The sequence below is a fragment of the Cyanistes caeruleus genome, chromosome 1 (genome assembly GCF_971803275.1).
Source record: "Cyanistes caeruleus chromosome 1, bCyaCae1.hap1.1, whole genome shotgun sequence".
Taxonomy (NCBI): domain Eukaryota; kingdom Metazoa; phylum Chordata; class Aves; order Passeriformes; family Paridae; genus Cyanistes; species Cyanistes caeruleus.
In genome coordinates, this window is record NC_141701.1 from 151,944,970 (window position 1) to 151,963,083 (window position 18,114).

The 18,114-nt window shown below is 68.7% G+C and overlaps 3 protein-coding genes across 4 annotated transcripts in view; 2 read left to right on the forward strand and 1 right to left on the reverse strand.

Moving 5' to 3' along the window:
* The window catches only part of LOC147656046 (uncharacterized), a 100,058-nt gene that overhangs the window by 30,315 nt on the left and 51,629 nt on the right, over positions 1 to 18,114 (forward strand). The window lies entirely within an intron of this gene.
* On the forward strand, positions 1,963 to 6,396 carry LOC111925492 (zinc finger protein 783-like). The gene is made up of 7 exons (XM_086855200.1): positions 1,963 to 2,122; positions 2,996 to 3,397; positions 3,491 to 3,617; positions 4,005 to 4,118; positions 4,830 to 4,940; positions 5,045 to 5,167; positions 5,287 to 6,396. The coding sequence occupies exons 1-7, from the start codon at positions 2,099 to 2,101 to the stop codon at positions 6,012 to 6,014; spliced, it is 1,629 nt and encodes a 542-aa protein (XP_086711326.1). The 5' UTR covers positions 1,963 to 2,098; the 3' UTR covers positions 6,015 to 6,396.
* LOC111921995 (uncharacterized) lies at positions 8,328 to 13,849 on the reverse strand. Of its 2 annotated transcripts, XM_086854501.1 has the most exons (4): positions 13,477 to 13,849; positions 11,428 to 11,826; positions 10,247 to 10,450; positions 8,328 to 9,783 (listed from the first exon to the last, which is right to left on the reverse strand). In XM_086854501.1, the coding sequence occupies exons 2-4, from the start codon at positions 11,813 to 11,815 to the stop codon at positions 8,753 to 8,755; spliced, it is 1,623 nt and encodes a 540-aa protein (XP_086710627.1). In that variant the 5' UTR covers positions 11,816 to 11,826; positions 13,477 to 13,849; the 3' UTR covers positions 8,328 to 8,752. The 2 variants fall into 2 exon arrangements, with proteins under 2 accessions (XP_086710627.1, XP_086710551.1); XM_086854425.1 differs by lacking the exon at positions 13,477 to 13,849 and having other exon boundaries at positions 11,428 to 12,085.

The window sequence follows — 18,114 nt, forward strand, 5'->3', positions numbered from 1 at the left end:
GGGTGGCCTATGGAGGCAGCACATGCAGATTTTGTGTTTTCTCCCCACGTGTTGGTGGTTTTCAGCATTTTTGAATATTCCAGTTGAGTGCCAAGAGGGAAAATGTGTTGCCTCCAGTTGGAGGGGTGTCCTCAGTCACAGACTCCATCTGGAATGAAGTCTCTGGGCTCAGCAGCCCCTGAGGAGCAGCAGAGAACACGCAGCTGGTGCTGTGCTGGAGTGCCACAAATTCTGAGCAGGACTGGGAAAACACACGTGGCCCCAAAGCATCCTGCCCCACCCCAGGTACAGGAATAATGTCCCAAAAACATTTTGGCACTGGCTTCTCATTGTTTCCTTCTCGTAAGTGAAGTCCTGGGGTTGGCTTTGCTTTTATTCCTTATAGAATCCCAGATTGGATTGGAAGGGATGTTAAAGCTCATCCCATCTCACCCCTGCTATGGCAGAGACACCTCCCACTGTCCCAGGGTTATCCAAACCCCGTCCAGCCTGGCCTTGGGCACTGCCAGGGATCCAGGGACAGCCCCAGCTGCTCTGGGAATTCCATCCCAGCCAGGAATTCCTTCCCAATATCCCAAAATCCAAGCAGTGGGAGCCATTCCCTGTGTCCTGTCCCTCCATCCCTTGTCCCCAGTCCCTCTCCAGCCTGGGATGTTCCAGTGTGGGATTTACAGCCTGGACATCCTGCACTGTTCCCAGCCCCTCACTCCTGAGAGCTGCTGTGTCAGACCCCACTGCCACAAAGAGCGGGATCTTCAGCAGGTGCCATCCTGGGGATCAAAGCTTCTCCCAGGAGGAACTGACATTCCCAGGGAAACATCACCTGCGTGGTAAGAGATGTCTGGAAAATGTTGGGAATAAACCAAGCAAACCCTGTCTGTGCTGGCAGGAGGTGAATCCTGACATGGAGAAACCTCTGAGGCTGAGGGAGCTGGGAAGGGGCTCAGCCTGGAGCAGGGGAGGCTCGGGGGGAATTTCTGGCTCTGCACAAGTCCCTGCCAGGAGGGGACAGCCAGGGAGGGGCTCTGCTCCCAGGGAACAAGAAAATTCCAAATGGCCTCATATTTGGATTGGATATTGGCAAAAACGTCTTCATGAAAAAGGCTCAGCCCTGGGGCTGTGGGGCAGCTGGGGGACAGGGAGCGATGACAGGGAGGGAAATGGCTGCTCCAGGACCCGTTAACCCTTCTTGTCCCACTGCCCTCCCTTCCCCGGGGCCCTGTCCAGCCCAGGTGAGCCCCCGACATGGCCCGTCCATAGGAACCCTGGAACACCGAGCCACTGGAGAGCTTTTCCCGGGATAATCCCAGTAAGGTGGGACTGTAACGCTTTTTCTCTGGCCTGGCAGCAGCCCCAGCCCCAGCACTGTTAAAACGAAAGGTCCCAGGGTCAGGATGAGCACACGGGGCGGTTCCCAAACCCGGAATGTCCCCCAGACTCTGGCCAGCACGGGGGTCCTGCCGTGGCTGCTCACGTCCTTTCACCCCACGGCTCCTGGCCCTCGGTGCCACCCAGATCGGTGTTCCCTGCACCCAAATCCATCACAGCGTCACCCGCGCTCGTGTCACCGCCTGCTGCCGATGCCGACACCGGTGCCGGTGGCAGAGGCGATGCCAATTCCCGCAGTGGTGCCGGTGGCAGTGCCGGTGCACCGGTGCCACTGAGGGTGCCGGTGCCAGTCCCCACGGCCGTGGAGGAGCCCCTGCCGGTGCCAGCGGGCTGTGGCGGTGCGGGGGCAGAGCGGCCGGTGCCGGTGTGGGTGCTGGTGGCGGCCCGGTGGCGGTGGCGGGGCCGCGCCGGTGGCGGAGCCGCTGCCGGTGCCGGTAGGCGGCAGTGCTCGGCGCTCCGCGCTGCCGCCGCTCCCCGCCCGCTGCCGCCCAGCCCGGAGGAGGCGGATGCGATTCCCCGGCTGCCCGTGGCTGCTCGGCGGGGCGGCGGGGCCCGGCCCGTGCGCAGGCACCGACAGCGGCCCCGGCCCCGCTCCCGGCCCCGCTCCCGGCCCGGCCCCGCTCCGCGCTCGCCGCCGCCGCCGCCCGGCCCCAACCCCAGCCCCAGTCCCGGCCGCGGCCGCCGGGGCCCGGCCCAGCTCCGCGGGGCCATGGCCGAGTGGGCGCCCGCCCAGGTAAGCGCGGCCCGGGGCACCGGCACCGGCCACCGGCCGCAGGCGGAGCCGCCCCGCCCGCCCCGCTCCCGCCGCCGCCCGGCCCGGCCCGCGCGCCCCGGCCGGGACCCTCCGGCACCGCCAGCCCGCGGGGCCCCGCCGCCCCCGGGCACCGGAGCCGCGCTGCCCCGGGGCTGGGGCTGAGCAGCCCTGCCCCGGGATGTCCCCGCGTCCCCGGGATGCGCCGGGCAGCGCCGAGCCGGGATGTCCACGTGCCCTCGGGATGCCCCGGGGTGCCCCGGGATGTCCCCAGAGACGCGACCCGCGATGGCCCCAGCGCTCCCGGGATGCCCCGCTGACCCGGGATGCCCGTGTGTTCCCAGCGTGTCCCCAGGCACCTCTGCCCCGGGAGAGCTCCGTGCCCCCGGGATGCCCCAGGCTGCCCCGGGATGCTCCGAGCAGGCTTCAGCCCAGGGATGCCCCAGGCGCCTCTGTCCTGGCGTGTCCCTTTATGTCCCCAAGGTGTCCCTGGACACCCCTGGTCCACACTTGCCCTGGCTGCTCCCTGCCTGCTCCCTGCCCACCCAGCCCCATCCTCCTCCTGGCCCGGGCAGAACCAGGAATGGCTCCCAAGGGATTGGGGTGACAAGTTGGGAGGGGTCACCATGGTGACCTGCCTAGTTCTGGCAGGCGTTCCCTGGGGACAGGGATGGGCACTGACCCCACGGCCACCCTGGACTGCCACTCCCTGTCCCCTCAGGCCGGTGGGCATCGAACACAGGGGTCCCCTGCAGTTCTGGGGCTGCTGGTGGCCAAAAGCCCTGGAAATGGGGAACAGAGGCTCCAGGGGGTGACCGTGGGCCTCCTCCCACGCGTGCCCTCGCCGTGGCCCAGGTGCAGGAGTGGAACATGGAGGCCCCTCACCTGATGCCGCTGCAGCCGCCGCTGCTGCCGGAGCGGGCGCACGTGCGGGAGGCGCAGCTCCACTCCGCAGAGGCCTCGCTCTGGACCGTGGTGGCCACGGTGCAGGCCATGGAGAGGAAGATCGACCTCCTGGCCACCCGCCTGCTCAGCCTGGAGGGCCGCTCTGGCACGGCCGAGAAGAAGCTCCTGGACTGCGAGAAGACTGCCATGGAATTTGGGAACCAGCTGGAGAGCAAGTGGGCCGTGCTGGGCACCCTCATCCAGGAGTACGGGCTGCTCCAGAGGCGCCTGGAGAACGTGGAGAACCTCCTGAAGAACAGGAACTTCTGGGTGTTGCGGCTGCCCCCTGGCCCCCGGGGCGAGGTCCCCAAGGTAGAGTGTCCCTGGGGGCTGCAGGACAGTGGGGGGAGCCTCAGTTTCCCTGGGCGGCGGGCACGGCTGAGCCGCGGGGTCTTGTCCCCACAGGTGCCAGTGACATTTGTTGACATCGCCGTCTACTTCTCAGCGGAGGAGTGGAAGAACCTGGAGGAGTGGCAGAAAGAGCTGTACAACAACCTGGTGAAGGAGAACTATGAGGCTTTGCTGTCCCTGGGTAAATGTCCCTTTTCCACCTCTCCTGGCAGCGTGGAGCGATGGCTGTGTCCCCTCAGTGGGACCCCAGCGTGGGTCGGTGGTGGCACTCGCTGTGTCCTGGGACCACCCATGGCAGAGGGAACTGTCCATGGCTCGTGCTGTGTGTGGGGACAGGGTGACACACCGTGCCATGCCAGTGCTGCCCAGGGGACCGGAGAGGGTCCGTGTCCCCAGGACCTGAGTGTCCTCACTACCTCCAGCATGGAGGTGCCGTGGAATTCAGGCGCGTTCTCTGCCAGGAGGGACGGCAGGTCCTGGCAGCCTGGTGTGTCCCCAAAGTGTGCCCCAAATCTGGGTGACAGGGAGGGGGTGACAGGGAGGGGTGACACGGGTCTGTCCCTGGCAGATGGGGCCCTCTCCAGAAGCGAGGCACAGCCCCGCAGCGAGCGCGGGGACGGACCCTGTGTCCCTGAGCAGCGGGAGCTGGAGCAGAGGGAGCTGCCACCGGACGCCTGCGCGGGTGAGGCACCACGGGAGGACCCGTCCCCACTGTCCCCACTGTCCCCACTGTCCCCACTGTCCCCACTGTCCCCACCGCGCCTTCCCCCACCCTCCTCACCCCAGGGACGCCCCTTCCCCAACAGTCCCATCCCTGCTGGGCCCAGTTCTCCAGCTGTGACTGGGAACAGCCATGAGTGACCCCAGGAAATCCGTGACTTCTGCTGGACATCTTGGCTCTCCAGCACTGGGAGATCCACGTGTCCCCTGCTGCCACCACGATGTGTCAGAGCCCACTGCCACAGTCACCCAGCCCCATCAGCCTGTTGTCACCTGTCCCCAATGGGCTCTGCCACAGCCATCTGTTCCCTGGTGCCTGTCCCCAAGGGCCATCTCAGGGTCACTCATCCCCAAGGGCCATCTCAGGGTCACCCATCCCCAAGGGTCATCTCAGGGTCACCCATTCCCAAGGGTCATCTCAGGGTCACCCATCCCCAAGGGTCATCTCAGGGTCACCCATCCCCAATGGCCATCTCAGGGTCACCCATCCCCAAGGGCTGTCCCACAGCCACCTGTTCCCACAGCTCCCTGGGGGTGCTGGATGTCCATAACTGCTGTGGGATGGGGATGTCCCCTGAGGGAGTCCAGGGGTCACACCCTGCGGGGTGTGCTGGCCTTGGGTCGCACCGTGTGGCTCCATCCCGGCCCCGGCCAAGTCTCTCCTTGTGAACAGAGTCGCTGATCTCCACCTCCGACATCCTGTCCCGGATCAAGCAGGAGGTGGCGTTTGTGGGGGAGCAGCAGTTCCCGGAGGAGCGGGGGATGCCACCAGACCCCTGCGCAGGTGAGCCCGGGGCTGAGCCTGCACCCACCGGAGCCGTTCCCTCCCCGGCCTCCCGGGACCGGGCGTGGCTGAGTCCCCGTCCCGGTCCCTGTCCCTCCCTGCAGGCGCGGACGCCCTGATCACCGCGCACGACTTCTTGTCGTGGATCAAGCAGGAGGAAGAGCCCTGTGTCCGGGAGCCCTGGGAGCTGCCCGAGAGGGAGATGCTGCCCCCGGGCCCTGGTCCTGGTGAGCGAACCCCACCATGGGGCTGGGGTGGGGAGAGCCCCCCTCCAGGACGAGCTGTGACCTGGGGACATCCCCAGTGTCCCCGGTAGGACTGACCGGTCTCTCTCTGTCCCCCGCAGCCAGCGAGGGGCTGCTGGTGAAGACGGAGGAGCGGTGCCCCCACGCCGAGCCCCCCGAGGAGGTGGGCTTGCCGGGCGGCTCCGGGGAGCTGCTCTTCCCCTCCACGGGCTTCGGGACCCCCGAGGGACAGGCGGCGGTGCCAGCGGCGGTGCCTCTGCCGGCGCAGCACAGACTGGGCAAAGCTCCGGGCCCCGAGCCGGGCCCGGGGGCCGATACCGGGGGCGTCCCCGCGGCGCCGCCCGGCCCCGCCGAGGAGCGGCCGCACGGCTGCGCCGAGTGCGGGAAGAGCTTCAGCGGCAAGAAAAGCCTGCGGATCCACCAGCGCAGCCACGCGGCCGAGCGGCCCTACCCGTGCGCCGAGTGCGGCAAGAGCTTCAATTGCCACTCGGGGCTGGTGCGGCACCAGATGATCCATCGCGGCGAGCGGCCCTACAAGTGCTCCGAGTGCGGCAAGTGCTACAGCCGCAAGGAACACCTGCAGAACCACCAGCGGCTGCACACCGGGGAGCGCCCCTTCGCCTGCGCCCAGTGCGGCAAGAGCTTCATCCGCAAGCAGAACCTGCTCAAGCACCAGCGCATCCACACCGGGGAGCGCCCGTACCAGTGCCCCGCCTGCGGCCGCAGCTTCCGCTACAAGGAATCGCTCAAGGATCACCAGCGGGTGCACGGAGCCGAGGCGGGGCCGCCGCCGCTGCCCCCGCCCGGGATCCTCCCCCCCGGGGATTAGGGGCGCGGACTGGCACCTCCCGGGACGGGGACAGCCACCGGCCACGCAGCTTCCGACCAAATCGAGGTGCCCGGCCGGGGCGGGGGGCACGCGGGGAGCCCCGCTTGGGGGACGAGCCCCCAGGTCCCCCGCCACGGACGGACGCTTCACCCCCCAGCGCTCCCCCCACGGACGATGTCGCCGCACGGGGTGGGGGGCAGCCCCCTCGCCGTGTCCCCCCGCGCCACCCCCCGCCTGCCGCTCTGTCCCCTCGCCCCCGCTGCTTATTTTTACTGCCCCCCTCCCCGCGCCGTCCCGCTGTACAGTGCTTGGGGTGTAGTTTTGTATGGACGAAGCGATACGGAATAAAGTCGTGCTGGGCTGCAGAGCCGTCAGCACCCCCGCCGTGGGTCCCCCGTGCTCTGTGGCCGCCCCCTCCCCGGGGCCCTGCGCTGCGGGAAGGCAGCGGCGGCAGCCTGGGAAAGTGGGAATGTCGTGGTGGGACACGGGGTAGCGCTGGGGGTCCGGGGGTGTGGGGGCTCAGGAGGTCCCTGTGTCACCGGCTGAGGTGGCCTCGTGCTGGTGGGGCTGTGTGGAGACCCCCACTCCTGTCACTGACCCATCCCTGGGTCCTTCCTGTCCCCCTGTCCTTGGCCCATCCCCGGCTCCCTCCGATCCCTCGTTTGGGGATAGGAGTTATTTCACACCACTTTTTCCCCACAGCCATGTGAACCCAGAGCCCTTCCTCAGGCACCCCAGGGTCCCCAAGCTGGCTGTCACCATCCTCCTGGGAGGCCACGACCAGAGCTGGGTGACCACACAAATGCCACAGCTCCTGCTGCCCCACTGTCCCCTCCCTGGGGGCTGCACCCTCCTGTCCCAGCCCACCCGGGGGGCCTGGAGCTGCCACCGAGCAGGACGTGGCTCTCAGGGAGCCCTGGATGCTGGGGGGCTGGGCGAGGGGACAGGGGACACAGCACAGAGGGTTCAGCGGTGCTGTCACCCTGATGTGGGCTGGAGATGGAGGGGGAGACAGAGGGTGCAGTGCTGGGGTGCTCTGGGGACCCTGCACCTGCCATGGGGACATTGGGCATTCCCTGGGGACCCTGCACCTGCCATGGGGACATTGGGCATTCCCTGGGGACCCTGCACCTGCCATGGGGACATTGGGCATTCCTTGGGGGCCCTGCACCTGCCATGGGGACATTGGGCATTCCCTGGGGACCCTGCACCTCCCAGGGGGACATTGGGCATTCCCTGGGGACCCTGCACCTGCCATGGGGACATTTGGGCATGCCCTGGGGACCCTGCACCTGCCATGGGGACATTGGGCATGCCCTGGGGACCCTGCACCTCCCAGGGGGACCTCGGGCATTCCCTGGGGACCCTGCACCTGCCAGGGGGACATTGGGCATTCCCTGGGGACCCTGCACCTGCCAGGGGGACATTGGGCATTCCCTGGGGACCCTGCACCTCCCAGGGGGACATTGGGCATGCCCTGGGGACCCTGCACCTGCCATGGGGACATTGGGCATGCCCTGGGGACCCTGCACCTCCCATGGGGACATTGGGCATTCCCTGGGGACCCTGCACCTCCCATGGGGACATTGGGCATTCCCTGGGGACCCTGCACCTGCCATGGGGACATTGGGCATGCCCTGGGGACCCTGCACCTGCCATGGGGACATTGGGCATTCCCTGGGGACCCTGCACCTCCCATGGGGACATTGGGCATTCCCTGGGGACACTGCACCTGCCATGGGGACATTGGGCATTCCCTGGGGACCCTGCATCTGTCATGGGGACCCCAAGCACTGCTGGGGACATTACACCTTGTCTGGGGACCCCAAATGCTGCTGGGGACCTTGGACACCTCCTGGGAATCCTGCACACACCCTGGGGACACTGCACGATGTTTGGGGACCCTGCATGATGCCAGGGACCCTCCACACACCCTGGGGACACTGGACACTGCAGGGGACACTCCCTCGGGACACTCCTGGAACCTGTCAGGCTGCCTGAGCCCTGCACATTCCTGGGGATGCTCGAACTCGCTGGGGACACTGCACACTGCCTGGGGACCCCAAACCCTTTTGGGCAGGGGACCCAAGATGTGCACGCCCTCACCCCTCTCCAGACCTGCCGGATCTGACAGCACAGCTGCTCCCCAGCCCTGACCCCGGGGCGCTGGGCTGCCCCAAAGGAATGGGGTGAAGCTCGTTTGTCCCATGGCCTTGTCCCCGTTCAGGGCTGCAGAGCCAGGGGCCAAACGACCGCCTTGGCCCAGCTCCCGCCCCCACACAGAGATCACACACAAAACCAGAACTTCTGGGGTTTTTTGGAGGTGTTTTTTTTTTTTAACAGAAGTTTTATGGTTATATGCAAATTAGATCATTAAATGATTTGCATAAAATGTTCGCACGTCAGCGACTAAGTGTTTCTAACTCCCACCCCCCGACAGGTAGTAAATCCTACTGGACTAGCGCCGTCACGCCGCGCTGTCACACGCGTCCCCCGCGGGCACGGCGGCGTCACCTCGGGGCTCTCCCGCGCTTCACACGCGCGGGGACACGCGGGGACACGCGGGGACACCTGCCCGGAGCGCTCCGAGCCCGCGGCAGGTGGGGCCAGCGCCGGCACCCGCATCCTCTGTCCCTTCCCGCGGGGATCCGTCGGGTGCCGCCCGCCTCACCGCACACCGTCCCCCCGGGGCGGCCGCGGGCACTCCGTGTCCGTGGCGGAGCGGCTCCCGCCCGTCCCTAGCTGTTGGTGAGGAAGAGGCGTCTGTGTCGGGAAGCGGAGCCGCGAGGCCGCCCGCGGCGCCGGCCCCGGCCGCGGTTGCCGAAAGGGCTCCGGCTGGGCACGGCGGTGTCAGCCCAGCCGGCGCTCCCGGCCGGCGGCTCGGGGAAGCCGGGCTCGGCTTTGGGCTGCTCGAGGAGCGGGCTGGGGTCGCGGCGGGGCTCGGGGGGTGGCGGGGCCGGGCTCTGGCGGGCACCGGCGCGCTCCTGGCGCAGGTAGCGCAGCTCGTCGCGGATGTCCGTGAGGACGCCGAGCAGGCGGAACTGCAGCTCCCGGTCGCGCGCCCGCTCCTCGCGCTGGGTGGCCCGTTCCTCCTGCCACATGGCCAGCTCCTGGTGGTACAGCTGGTCCCACTGCTCCTCCAGGTCGAGCAGGTGATGGATGCTAGTCCTCCAGCTCTCGCGGCGGTCCTCGCGCAGGCGGGAGCAGCCCAGCCCGCGGCCGGGGCCGGCGGAGGCCGGAGCGTCTCCCGGCGGGGAGGCCGAGGAGGGCAGCGATTCCTCGGTCAGGGCGCCGTGCAGCGGGGAGCGGGCCGGGGGCTCCTCCTCCGCCGGAGCCTTCTCCCAGGTGGGCCCCATCAGTACCCTGGGCAAGGCGCCCATCTCCGGGCCTGGGCCCCCCGCCTGCTCCTCGGGATGCGCCGAGTCGAGGCCGCGGCCCAGGGCGGGCAGGTCGGACACCCCCTCGTGCCCCCAGTCCGAGTGAGCGTCCGCGGGGTTCAGAGAGTCCTCGGGCAGGGAAGTGACGGAGCCCTGGGAGCTGCACCGGCGGATCAGCATGGCCTGGCGGGACAGCTTCATGTCCTCCTCCGCTGCCATGGGGGCCTCGGGCCCCGGCTGCATCCCCGCGGCCCCGCCGTGGCCCCTCTCCACCTCCCGGCCTTCCCGTTCCTCCTCCTCGGACATGGAGGCGTAGGAGACCAGGGACTCGTTTCGCAGGGATGGGGAGATGGCCGACGCGTCTGGAGTGCGCAGCTCCTGTCCTGACTCGGCTGGGAGAGAAGAGAAACCTTCGGTGAGCCACAGCACTGCCCTGGCTCCGGGCCCTCCCAGCACACAGATCCCAGTGGATCCCCATCCTGACCCAGCAGATCCCCATCCTGACCCAGCAGATCCCCATCCTGACCCAGCAGATCGCCATCCTGACTCAGAGCATCTCCATCCTGAGTCAGAGGATCTCCATCCTGACCCAGCAGATCCCTATCCTGACTCAGAGCATCTCCATCCTAACTCCACTCCCAGCAAGTCCCTATCCAGAACCCAACTGCCATCGGATCTTCAACCAAACCCTGCTGCCCGAGGACCTCCATCCAGACCCCACACCTCCCATCCTGACCCACTGGATCTCCATCCAAGCCCCGCTCCCAGTGGATCTCCATCCAGACCCAGTTCCCAGCCAGTCTCCCTCCCAGCCCATCTCCATCCCGCTCCCAGCCCGTGCTGGTCCTGCCGTACCGGAGCCGCCCTGCCCCTCTCCTCGGCTGTACTCGCAGCCTCCGGCGGGGTCGGGGCTCTGTCCCGGCAGACGCGGCGCGGCCGAGCCCTCCACGTCGGGCAGGGCCGAGGGCTGCCCGTTGGTGTCGATGTAGATGCTGGGGTGGCTCACGCCGGGCTGCAGGTGCATGAAGGGCTGCTTGGACGCTCCAGGGAAGAACAGATCTGTGGGACACGCAGGATGCGGCCTCAGCTGACGGGGACACGGCGACCCCATCGCTCTGCCTCACCCGCCCCAGCAGCACCCTGAGCCCCCGGGGGGCTGACACCTCCCAGTGCCAGGGAATCACGGGGATGGGGAATAACCTGAGCTGGGAGGGACCCACAGGGATCATTGATCCAGTTCCTGGCCCTGCACCCCAACAATCCCAGCCTGTGCATCCCTGAGGGATGTCCTGGAGCTCTGGCAGGGCTGGAGCTGTGCCCATTTCCTGGGGAGCCTGGGCAGTGCCTCAGCAGCCTCTGGGGAAGAACCTTTCCCTGATTTCCAGCCTGACCCTCCCCTGGCACAGCCTCATGCCATCACACAGGATTTGTTCCTTCAGCCTAGAGCCCCGTGCTTGGCACACGACCGGCGTCTGGATCGGAGAGAGCCGACTCTGGGCCACTTGGACTGAGCCTATGACGCCCCCCCAGTGAAACCAGACAGGCCACTTTGGGATCAAACAGCATCAAATCAAAGAAAAGAGGAAAAAACAACAAAAAAGACCCACTCCTGCAAAGCTTGAGGTATTCCTACCAATCCTGTTATCTGGCACAGTTTTCCCAGAGCAGCTGGGGCTGCCCCTGGATCCCTGGCAGTGCCCAAGGCCAGGCTGGACGGGGTTTGGAGCACCTGGGACAGTTGGAGGTGTCCCTGCCATGGCAGGGGTGGAACAGAATAAGCTTTAAGATCCCTTCCAATTCAAACCACTCTGGGCTTTCTACAACTCCCTGATCCCAGGTTATTCCCACGGAGGATTTCTAACCCCAGCACAGTTCCCTACCCCGGAGGGTGGCACTTGGGCACAACGGGACCGCGGCTCTGGCGGACGCTGCAATCCCAACACAAACCCCAGAGTCTCATTCCACAATCCACAACAGCCAGCTCAGAACACCAGCGTAGCCGGACATCCCTCGGGGAGTGCTCCACCACCACTGACCTGGGTCCAGGATGATCTCGGGCTCCGAGTCGTGGCTGGCCTGCAGGAAGGTGGAAGCCACCATCTTCTCCAGAGGCGTGAGGCGAGGCTTGTGGAGCGGCCCCCCGGCGCGGTTCATGGGCAGGTGCTTCTTGGAGGTGATTTTCTTCTTGACGTCCAGCCGCAGGTCGCGCCACTTGTGCTTGAGGTCGTCGATGGAGCGCTCGGTGTAGCCCAGGAAGTTGACGCGGCTTTGGATTTGGGTCCAGAGCTGCTTCCGCCGCACGGGGTGAGCCCGCAGGGCCTCGGACCCGTACAGGGCGCTGAAATGCCGGACCACATTCCAGACCAGCGTCTCGGTCTCGTCATTGGAGAAGTTGGCCTTCCTCTTCCGGCCAGACGCTGGCATCGCCTGCGAGGCTGCGGCAGAGGTGGAAGGGGCACAATTGAACCTCGGTCCCCACTCCTCTCTGTCAGCTCCTGGGGGGAACATGGGGCTGCGGGAGCCCGAGGGAGCCGCGGAGGAGGGAGCCGAAGCAAGAGCCCCGGAGGCATCCATGGCAGGGGAGGCTTGGGCCGGGGAGGATCTAAAGAGCCGCTTCGGCACAGCACGCGGCACGGGCGCACCGCATCGCCTCGCCCGGCTCGAGGGCACCTGGGAGGGGAGAAAAGGAAAGGGCAGCGGTGGCTGGTGGCAGCGCGGGGGGACGGCGAGGGCCCCCCGGCTCTCTCCAGCCAGAGGCACCCGGGAGCCCCCAGGCAGCGGCCACGGGAGGGGCTGTGGGCAGCGCCTCGGGAACGGCACCGCGGGGCCCCGGCGCTGCCTGAGGGTGCCGAGGAGCACCTCAGGGCCAGGCTGAGGGTGATGGGGCACCTCAAGGCCACGGCAAGGGGCTCACGGCAACGCTGGCCACGATGGGGAAAGTTTTGGGTGTGATGAGAACTTCAGGTTCCCAACAAGGGCCTCGGGGCCACGGCGCTGACCATGACCTGAAGGACAGCTCCACGGCCCTTGGCCATGGTGAGCACCTCAAGGCCATGGCAAAGACCCTGGCCTAGAGGCAGGCCTTGGCAAGGATCTTGGCCATGGTGAGAACATCAAGAGCCCAGCGAGCGCCTCGAGCTCCCACTGAGGATCTTGGGGTCATGGTGAAAGCCGTGGCCACAGTGAGAGCCCCAAGCCATGGCAAAGGCATCACAGAAGGCCTCGGCCACGGTGAGCAGCTCAAGATCGCAGCGACACCCTGGCACCAGGACAGGGACCAAGGCCATGGCACGTGCTGCAAGGCCATAATGGAGACCTTGGCGAAGGCCTTGGCCATGATGAACACCTGAAGAGCCCAGAGAGGACCTCGCCACCACAGAGAAGACCTTGGCTACGGTGAGCAGCCCAAGCTCCCGGCGAGGACCTTGCGGACGCAGCAAAGACCTCGGGCACGGTGCACACCTGGGGCTCCCAGTGAGCACCCCGGGGCCACGGCAAAGACCTCGGCCACGGTAAACACCGTGACCACGGCGACCACCCCAAACTGCTCGTGAGGGACTTGGGACCACGTCAAAAACCCTGGCCGTAGCAAGAACTCCGAGGCCACGGTGAAGCCCTTGGCCACGGTGCACACCTGCACCAGGTGTGCACACCTCAAGCTCCCACGAGGACCACGGGACCACAGCAAAGACCACGGCGCCCACCCCAAGCTCCCATGGCGCCCTCAACCCCCAGCAAGCCCCGGGAGCAGCGCACCAGCCTCGCTGGGAGCCCGCAGCCCCGGGGTGTCTCTGCCGCCCCGAGCCTGCCCCGAGCCCCCTCCTCATCCTCGGGGCCCCCGGGCAGCGCCCACACCCGCGGCCTCGGGGCGCCGGCTGCGGGTCCCGGGGGGGCTGCGCGCTGCCCTCCCCCGGCTTTGTTCGCGCTCCTGTGACCGGGGACAAAGCGGCCGGGCCGGGGCCTGCCCCGCGGACCCCCCCCCATTCGGGATCCCGCTGCGGGCGGGTGCCCGGGGCAGGCACCGGGCGCGGCCCCGCGGCTCCCCCCGGCCCGCCGGCCCCTCCCGGCCCCGGGGCAGCGCTTACCTGCGCCGGGAGGGGCGTGCGGGGCGCGGGGGGCGCGGAGCGGGGCCCCGGCGGCGGCGGGAGGGGGGGCTCAGGTCCGGCGGCGGGTAATGGCTCCCGCCTCGGCGGAACTCGCCTTCATTTCCTCCGAGCGCCGGCGCGGGCCCTGCGCGACACCGCCCGCGGGCCCCCCCTGGCGGCACCGCCGCGAAACGGCGGGGGCGGCACCGCGCACCGCAACTTCCCAAAGCGGGACGGACAGCGGGACGGACAGAGGGACAGACAGCGGGACAGACAGCGGGACGGACAGCGGGACGGACAGCGGGACGGACAGAGGGACGGACAGAGGGACGGACAGCGGGACGGACAGCGGGACGGACAGAGGGACGGACAGAGGGACGGACAGCGGGAGGGACAGCGGGACAGACAGCGGGAGGGACAGCGGGACGGACAGCGGGACGGACAGAGGGACGGACAGCGGGAGGGACAGAGGGACAGACAGAGGGACAGACAGAGGGACAGACAGCGGGACAGACAGCGGGAGGGACAGCGGGACGGACAGCGGGACGGACAGCGGGACAGACAGCGGGAGGGACAGCGGGACGGACAGCGGGACGGACAGAGGGACAGACAGCGGGACAGACAGAGGGACAGACAGAGGGACAGACAGCGGGAGGGACAGCGGGAGGGACAGCGGGAGGGACAGCGGGACGGACAGCGGGAGGGACAGCGGGAGGGACAGCGGGACGGACAGCGGGACGGACAGCGGGACGGACAGCTCTCCCCACCGGGACGGGACAGCCCACCGGAACGGGACAGCCCACCGGGACATCCTACCGGAACGGGACAGCCCACCGGGACATCCCACCGGGACGGGACAGCCCACCATGACAGCCCACCGGGACATCCCACCGGGACAGCCCACCCCACCGGGACGGGACATCCCTGCATCCCGCCCCGCGGGGACGGCGGCTGTCGCTGTTCACTGCAGCCGTGTCCCCGTGGGGCTCCCCGGGGTGATAATCCCTGTATCCCACTCGCGAGGATGCTGCGGGTGCCCCCGTGGGGATCCCGTTATGCCCCCCATCCCCTCACCCCCGTGAAGGTGAATCCCACGGGGGTCCCACCCCGCGCTCCCCACGTACCCCCGTGACGGTGTCCCCGTGGGGAGCCCCCAGTGCCTCCCCAGTCCCTGCGTCCCCCCACTTCCCCAGCCGTGCTTGTGCATCCCTGTGGGGGTCCCGCCTGCTGAACCTCGTGCCTGCATCCCCCGCATTCCCCTCCTCCCATGGGTGCTTCGTGCCCACCCCTGACCATGTGTCAGCGTGGGGATCCCCCTGTGGCCTCCATCCCTGGAGCCCCGGGCCTGTGGGGACACCTCTGTCCCTGCCTGGTGGCCTCCAGCTGGCCCTGACTCTGTAGACAGAGGGTCATCCCCACACCCCACCCCACCTCAGGGACCCCGGTGTGGGGCACAGTGCACACGGGGGGCTGTGCAGGGGACCCCGGGGTGCCACCAAGGCTGGCACAGGCAGGACAGGGTGCTCAGCCAGGTCCTCACTGCCCGCAGGTGCTGCCGTGGCAATACCCGAGTGGGGATGGCACAGCTCGGGGTGGCTGTGGGAGCGACAGTGTCCCCAAAGATTGGGAGGGTGGATTTGGGGTGACCCCACTGCTCGCAGCAACCCCGGAGAGCTCTGCCCCGCTCACAGCACAAATGACAGTAAAATAAAACCACCCGTGCTCCGCTTTGCTGAATTCCAGCTTTTTAATGCCTGTAACAATCCTCTGGGCACCACGTGGTGACAGCAGCCGGTGGCAGCCGATTCCCCCGTGGGGAGGAGCTGCTGTCCCCGGCACCACCCGCATCCCCCCCGCCAGTCACAACCACCCCACTCAGGGCAAACCCCCACCGGCAGCAGCTCCACATCGATTCCTGCTGGCTGCAGCAGCCACCCTCTGGGAGAAGGTTCTGGTTTGTGTCCCCAGCACTGTCACCGCCCCACGGGTGACACCCAGAGCGTGGCGGCTCCACGGTCCCCACGCGCGGTGATCCCACGGGGGCCATACAGACCCACGGCAAAGCCCACGGCACAAGCGCAGGGAGCAGCGGCCGGGGCTGGCCCCAGTGAGCACCGGCCCTTCTCTCGGCTCCGGGCCCGCACAGCCGCCCGCTCACTGCCTGGGAGGGGCGTCCCCGAGGGAGGCTCGCCCCGCGCTGGCCGACACCATGTGCACCGCGTCCTCCAGCTCGTAGAAGGCCTGGAAGAGGTCCGGAGAGGTGGCCTGGCACTCCAGGTACCGCCGCAGCGTAGCCAGGCTCCTCCAGACCTCCCGCTCCGAGGGGCAGGGCGGCACGGCCGCCAGCTCGCCCGCGTCCTCGCCCTCCGCCGTGCCCTCGTCCCCGTCCGCCTCCAGCGCGTCCCCGGGGCGCTGCAGCTGCTGCCGCCCGGGCGGGCCGGGTGCCGAGGTGAGGGACACGGCCTCGGCGCTGGCGTCGGGGGTGAAGCCGGCGGCGCGGAAGCAGCTGGCGATGAGCCCCGGGTGAACGTCGCCCCAGGCCTGCGCCAGCATGTGCAGCACATCCAGCAGGCTGGGCTGCCCCGCGCCGCGCTCCGCCGGCAGCCACCGCAGCAACCGCCGCCCGTAGTGACCCTTGAGGTCGCCGGCGATGCCGCGGTCCAGGGGCTGGGCCAGGGCGGTGGCCGGAGGGACGAAGACCATCCTGACGTTGGACAGCTGGAGGTAGGGGTGCGCCTCGTGCTTGGCCAGGAGGAGCAGGACGCTCTTGCCCTGCCGCCGCATCCCCTCGTTGAACTCCCGCAGCCACTCGGCGAAGAGCGGGGCGGTCAGGCCGGCCAGGCTGCCGGCGCGGTAGCTCCAGGGCATCTGCTCCAGGTTGACGCCCCGCAGGCAGCGTGGCCGGGGGCTGTCCCCCACCGCCCGCAGCGGAACCTTCTCCGAGCCGCTGGCGTTGGCGCAGAGCAGCAGCGTCAGCCGCTCGCCGGGGCTCTCGCCCTTGCCGGGGTCCCCGGCCGGGAGCGGCACCGCGGTTTCCCCGCAGGCGAAGATCTCGGCGGGGGCGTAGCTGCGGAGGAGCCCGGGCAGCACCGAGCCGGCCCAGTGCTCCGCCGTGGGCTGCTCCGCGTCCCCTTTCTCCGCCGGTGGCTTCTTGCCGGCGAGGCCGTGGCGAACGCCCAGGCGAGCCAGCCAGCCACCGCCGGGCTCGGGCTCGGGCCGGACCAGGTGCCTGGCCCTGAGCTGCAGCAGCGGGCGGCCCACGGGCAGATCGGCGGAGCGGGCACCCTCCACCCAGCGCAGCAGCGCGGCCTCCAGCGCCGCGTCCTTGCCCTCCCGCTTGCGCTTGCGCTCGGGGTCGCCGTTGCGGTGCCACTCGCTCAGGATGCGCTCCCTGTTCTTGATGATGCGGCAGATCTGGGGCTGCGACACCCCGAAGCGCTTGGCCAGCTCGCTCTGCGACACCTTGGGACCCTCCAGCATCTCCAGCACGCGCACCTTCTCGGTCAGCGACAGCTCCTTCCGTTCCTTCCGCGGCGCCGCCGCCGTTCCCTCCGCCGCGCCCGGGGAGCGCCCGGTGCAGGGCCCCGGCCGGTGGGGGCTGCCCGTGGCCCCCGGTCCCCCCGCTTCGGCGAGGCCTCTCCCGCAGCGGCCGCAGGCGTAGCCGAGCTCCGTGCCGTGCCCCAGCCGGTGCCGCACCAGGTCCGGCTTCTGCCCCGTGCCTCGGCCGCACTCGGCACAATCCAGCGGCCGCTCCCCGGGCCGGCAGCGGCGGCTCTCGAAGGCGATGAGCCCCCCGTTACCGGCACCGGGATTCGGCTCCGGTTCGAGGACGCCGCAGTAGCTGCAGCCCCGTTCCCGCAGCGGGACGAGGAAGTCGGCGGGGCCGGTGTGGCGAGCCGGGGGGGAGCGGGCCGGTGGGGACACTCCGTCCTCGCTCTTCACCTCCCTCACCTGCCAGTCCCCTGCGGAGACAGGAGCGCGTTGGGGAGCGGCCGCCTCACCGGGAATCCCCCGGGACCGAGTCCCCGGCTCGGCAGGATCCGACCCGGTGCCCGACTCGTGTTCCTGGTCCCGTCTGGCCACGATCCCGCCCGTCCCCGTGTCCCGCTCACCCTGGGAGGGGCCGGCGGGTGCCGCATGTGCCCGGGGGCTCTGGTGCTCCCCGTAAGGCCCCGCCGCCGCCCCCTCGTCCCCTCGCTCCACCTCGGCCAGGATGTCGGGTTTGGTGATGGCGTAACCTGTCACAGAGACAACGGGAGGCACGGCCGGTGATGCCACCGCCGATGCCAACGGAGATGCCACCAGTGATGGCATCGGTCACTACAGGCCGCTGTTGGCTGCCCGTGGTGATGGGTACAAGCAGCCGCTGTGGTCCCGTGGTGACCCCGGAGCCACCCCGTGACCTCCCGCTGCCGGCACCAACCCGGTGAGTGCCGGTCTCGCTCACGGCCAGGCCACGACCGGCAGTGCCAGGACCGGTTCCGGGATGGCCGCGGTACCTCACCCAGGTCGACGGGATGCTGGCGATCCTCCTTCATGGCACCGGTACCGTCCCGGTCCTCGGGAAACGCGGCGACAGCTGCTCCCGGTGCTGCTCCCGCCGAGGCCTCAGCAGCGCGACGGATGGCGCTGACCGAG

Excerpts from the sequence above, each read along its gene's own strand:
- LOC111925492 (XM_086855200.1), top strand. The coding sequence starts at position 2,099 with ATGGCCGAGTGGGCGCCCGCCCAG. Across the intron at positions 3,398-3,490 it reads CCCGGGGCGAGGTCCCCAAG|GTGCCAGTGACATTTGTTGA; the intron begins GTAGAGTGTCCC and ends TTGTCCCCACAG. Across the intron at positions 4,119-4,829 it reads GCCACCGGACGCCTGCGCGG|AGTCGCTGATCTCCACCTCC; the intron begins GTGAGGCACCAC and ends CCTTGTGAACAG.
- LOC111921995 (XM_086854425.1), bottom strand. The coding sequence starts at position 11,965 with ATGGATGCCTCCGGGGCTCTTGCTTCGGCTCCCTCCTCCGCGGCTCCC. Across the intron at positions 10,451-11,427 it reads CGAGATCATCCTGGACCCAG|ATCTGTTCTTCCCTGGAGCG; the intron begins GTCAGTGGTGGT and ends CGTGTCCCACAG. Across the intron at positions 9,784-10,246 it reads AGAGGGGCAGGGCGGCTCCG|CCGAGTCAGGACAGGAGCTG; the intron begins GTACGGCAGGAC and ends CTTCTCTCCCAG.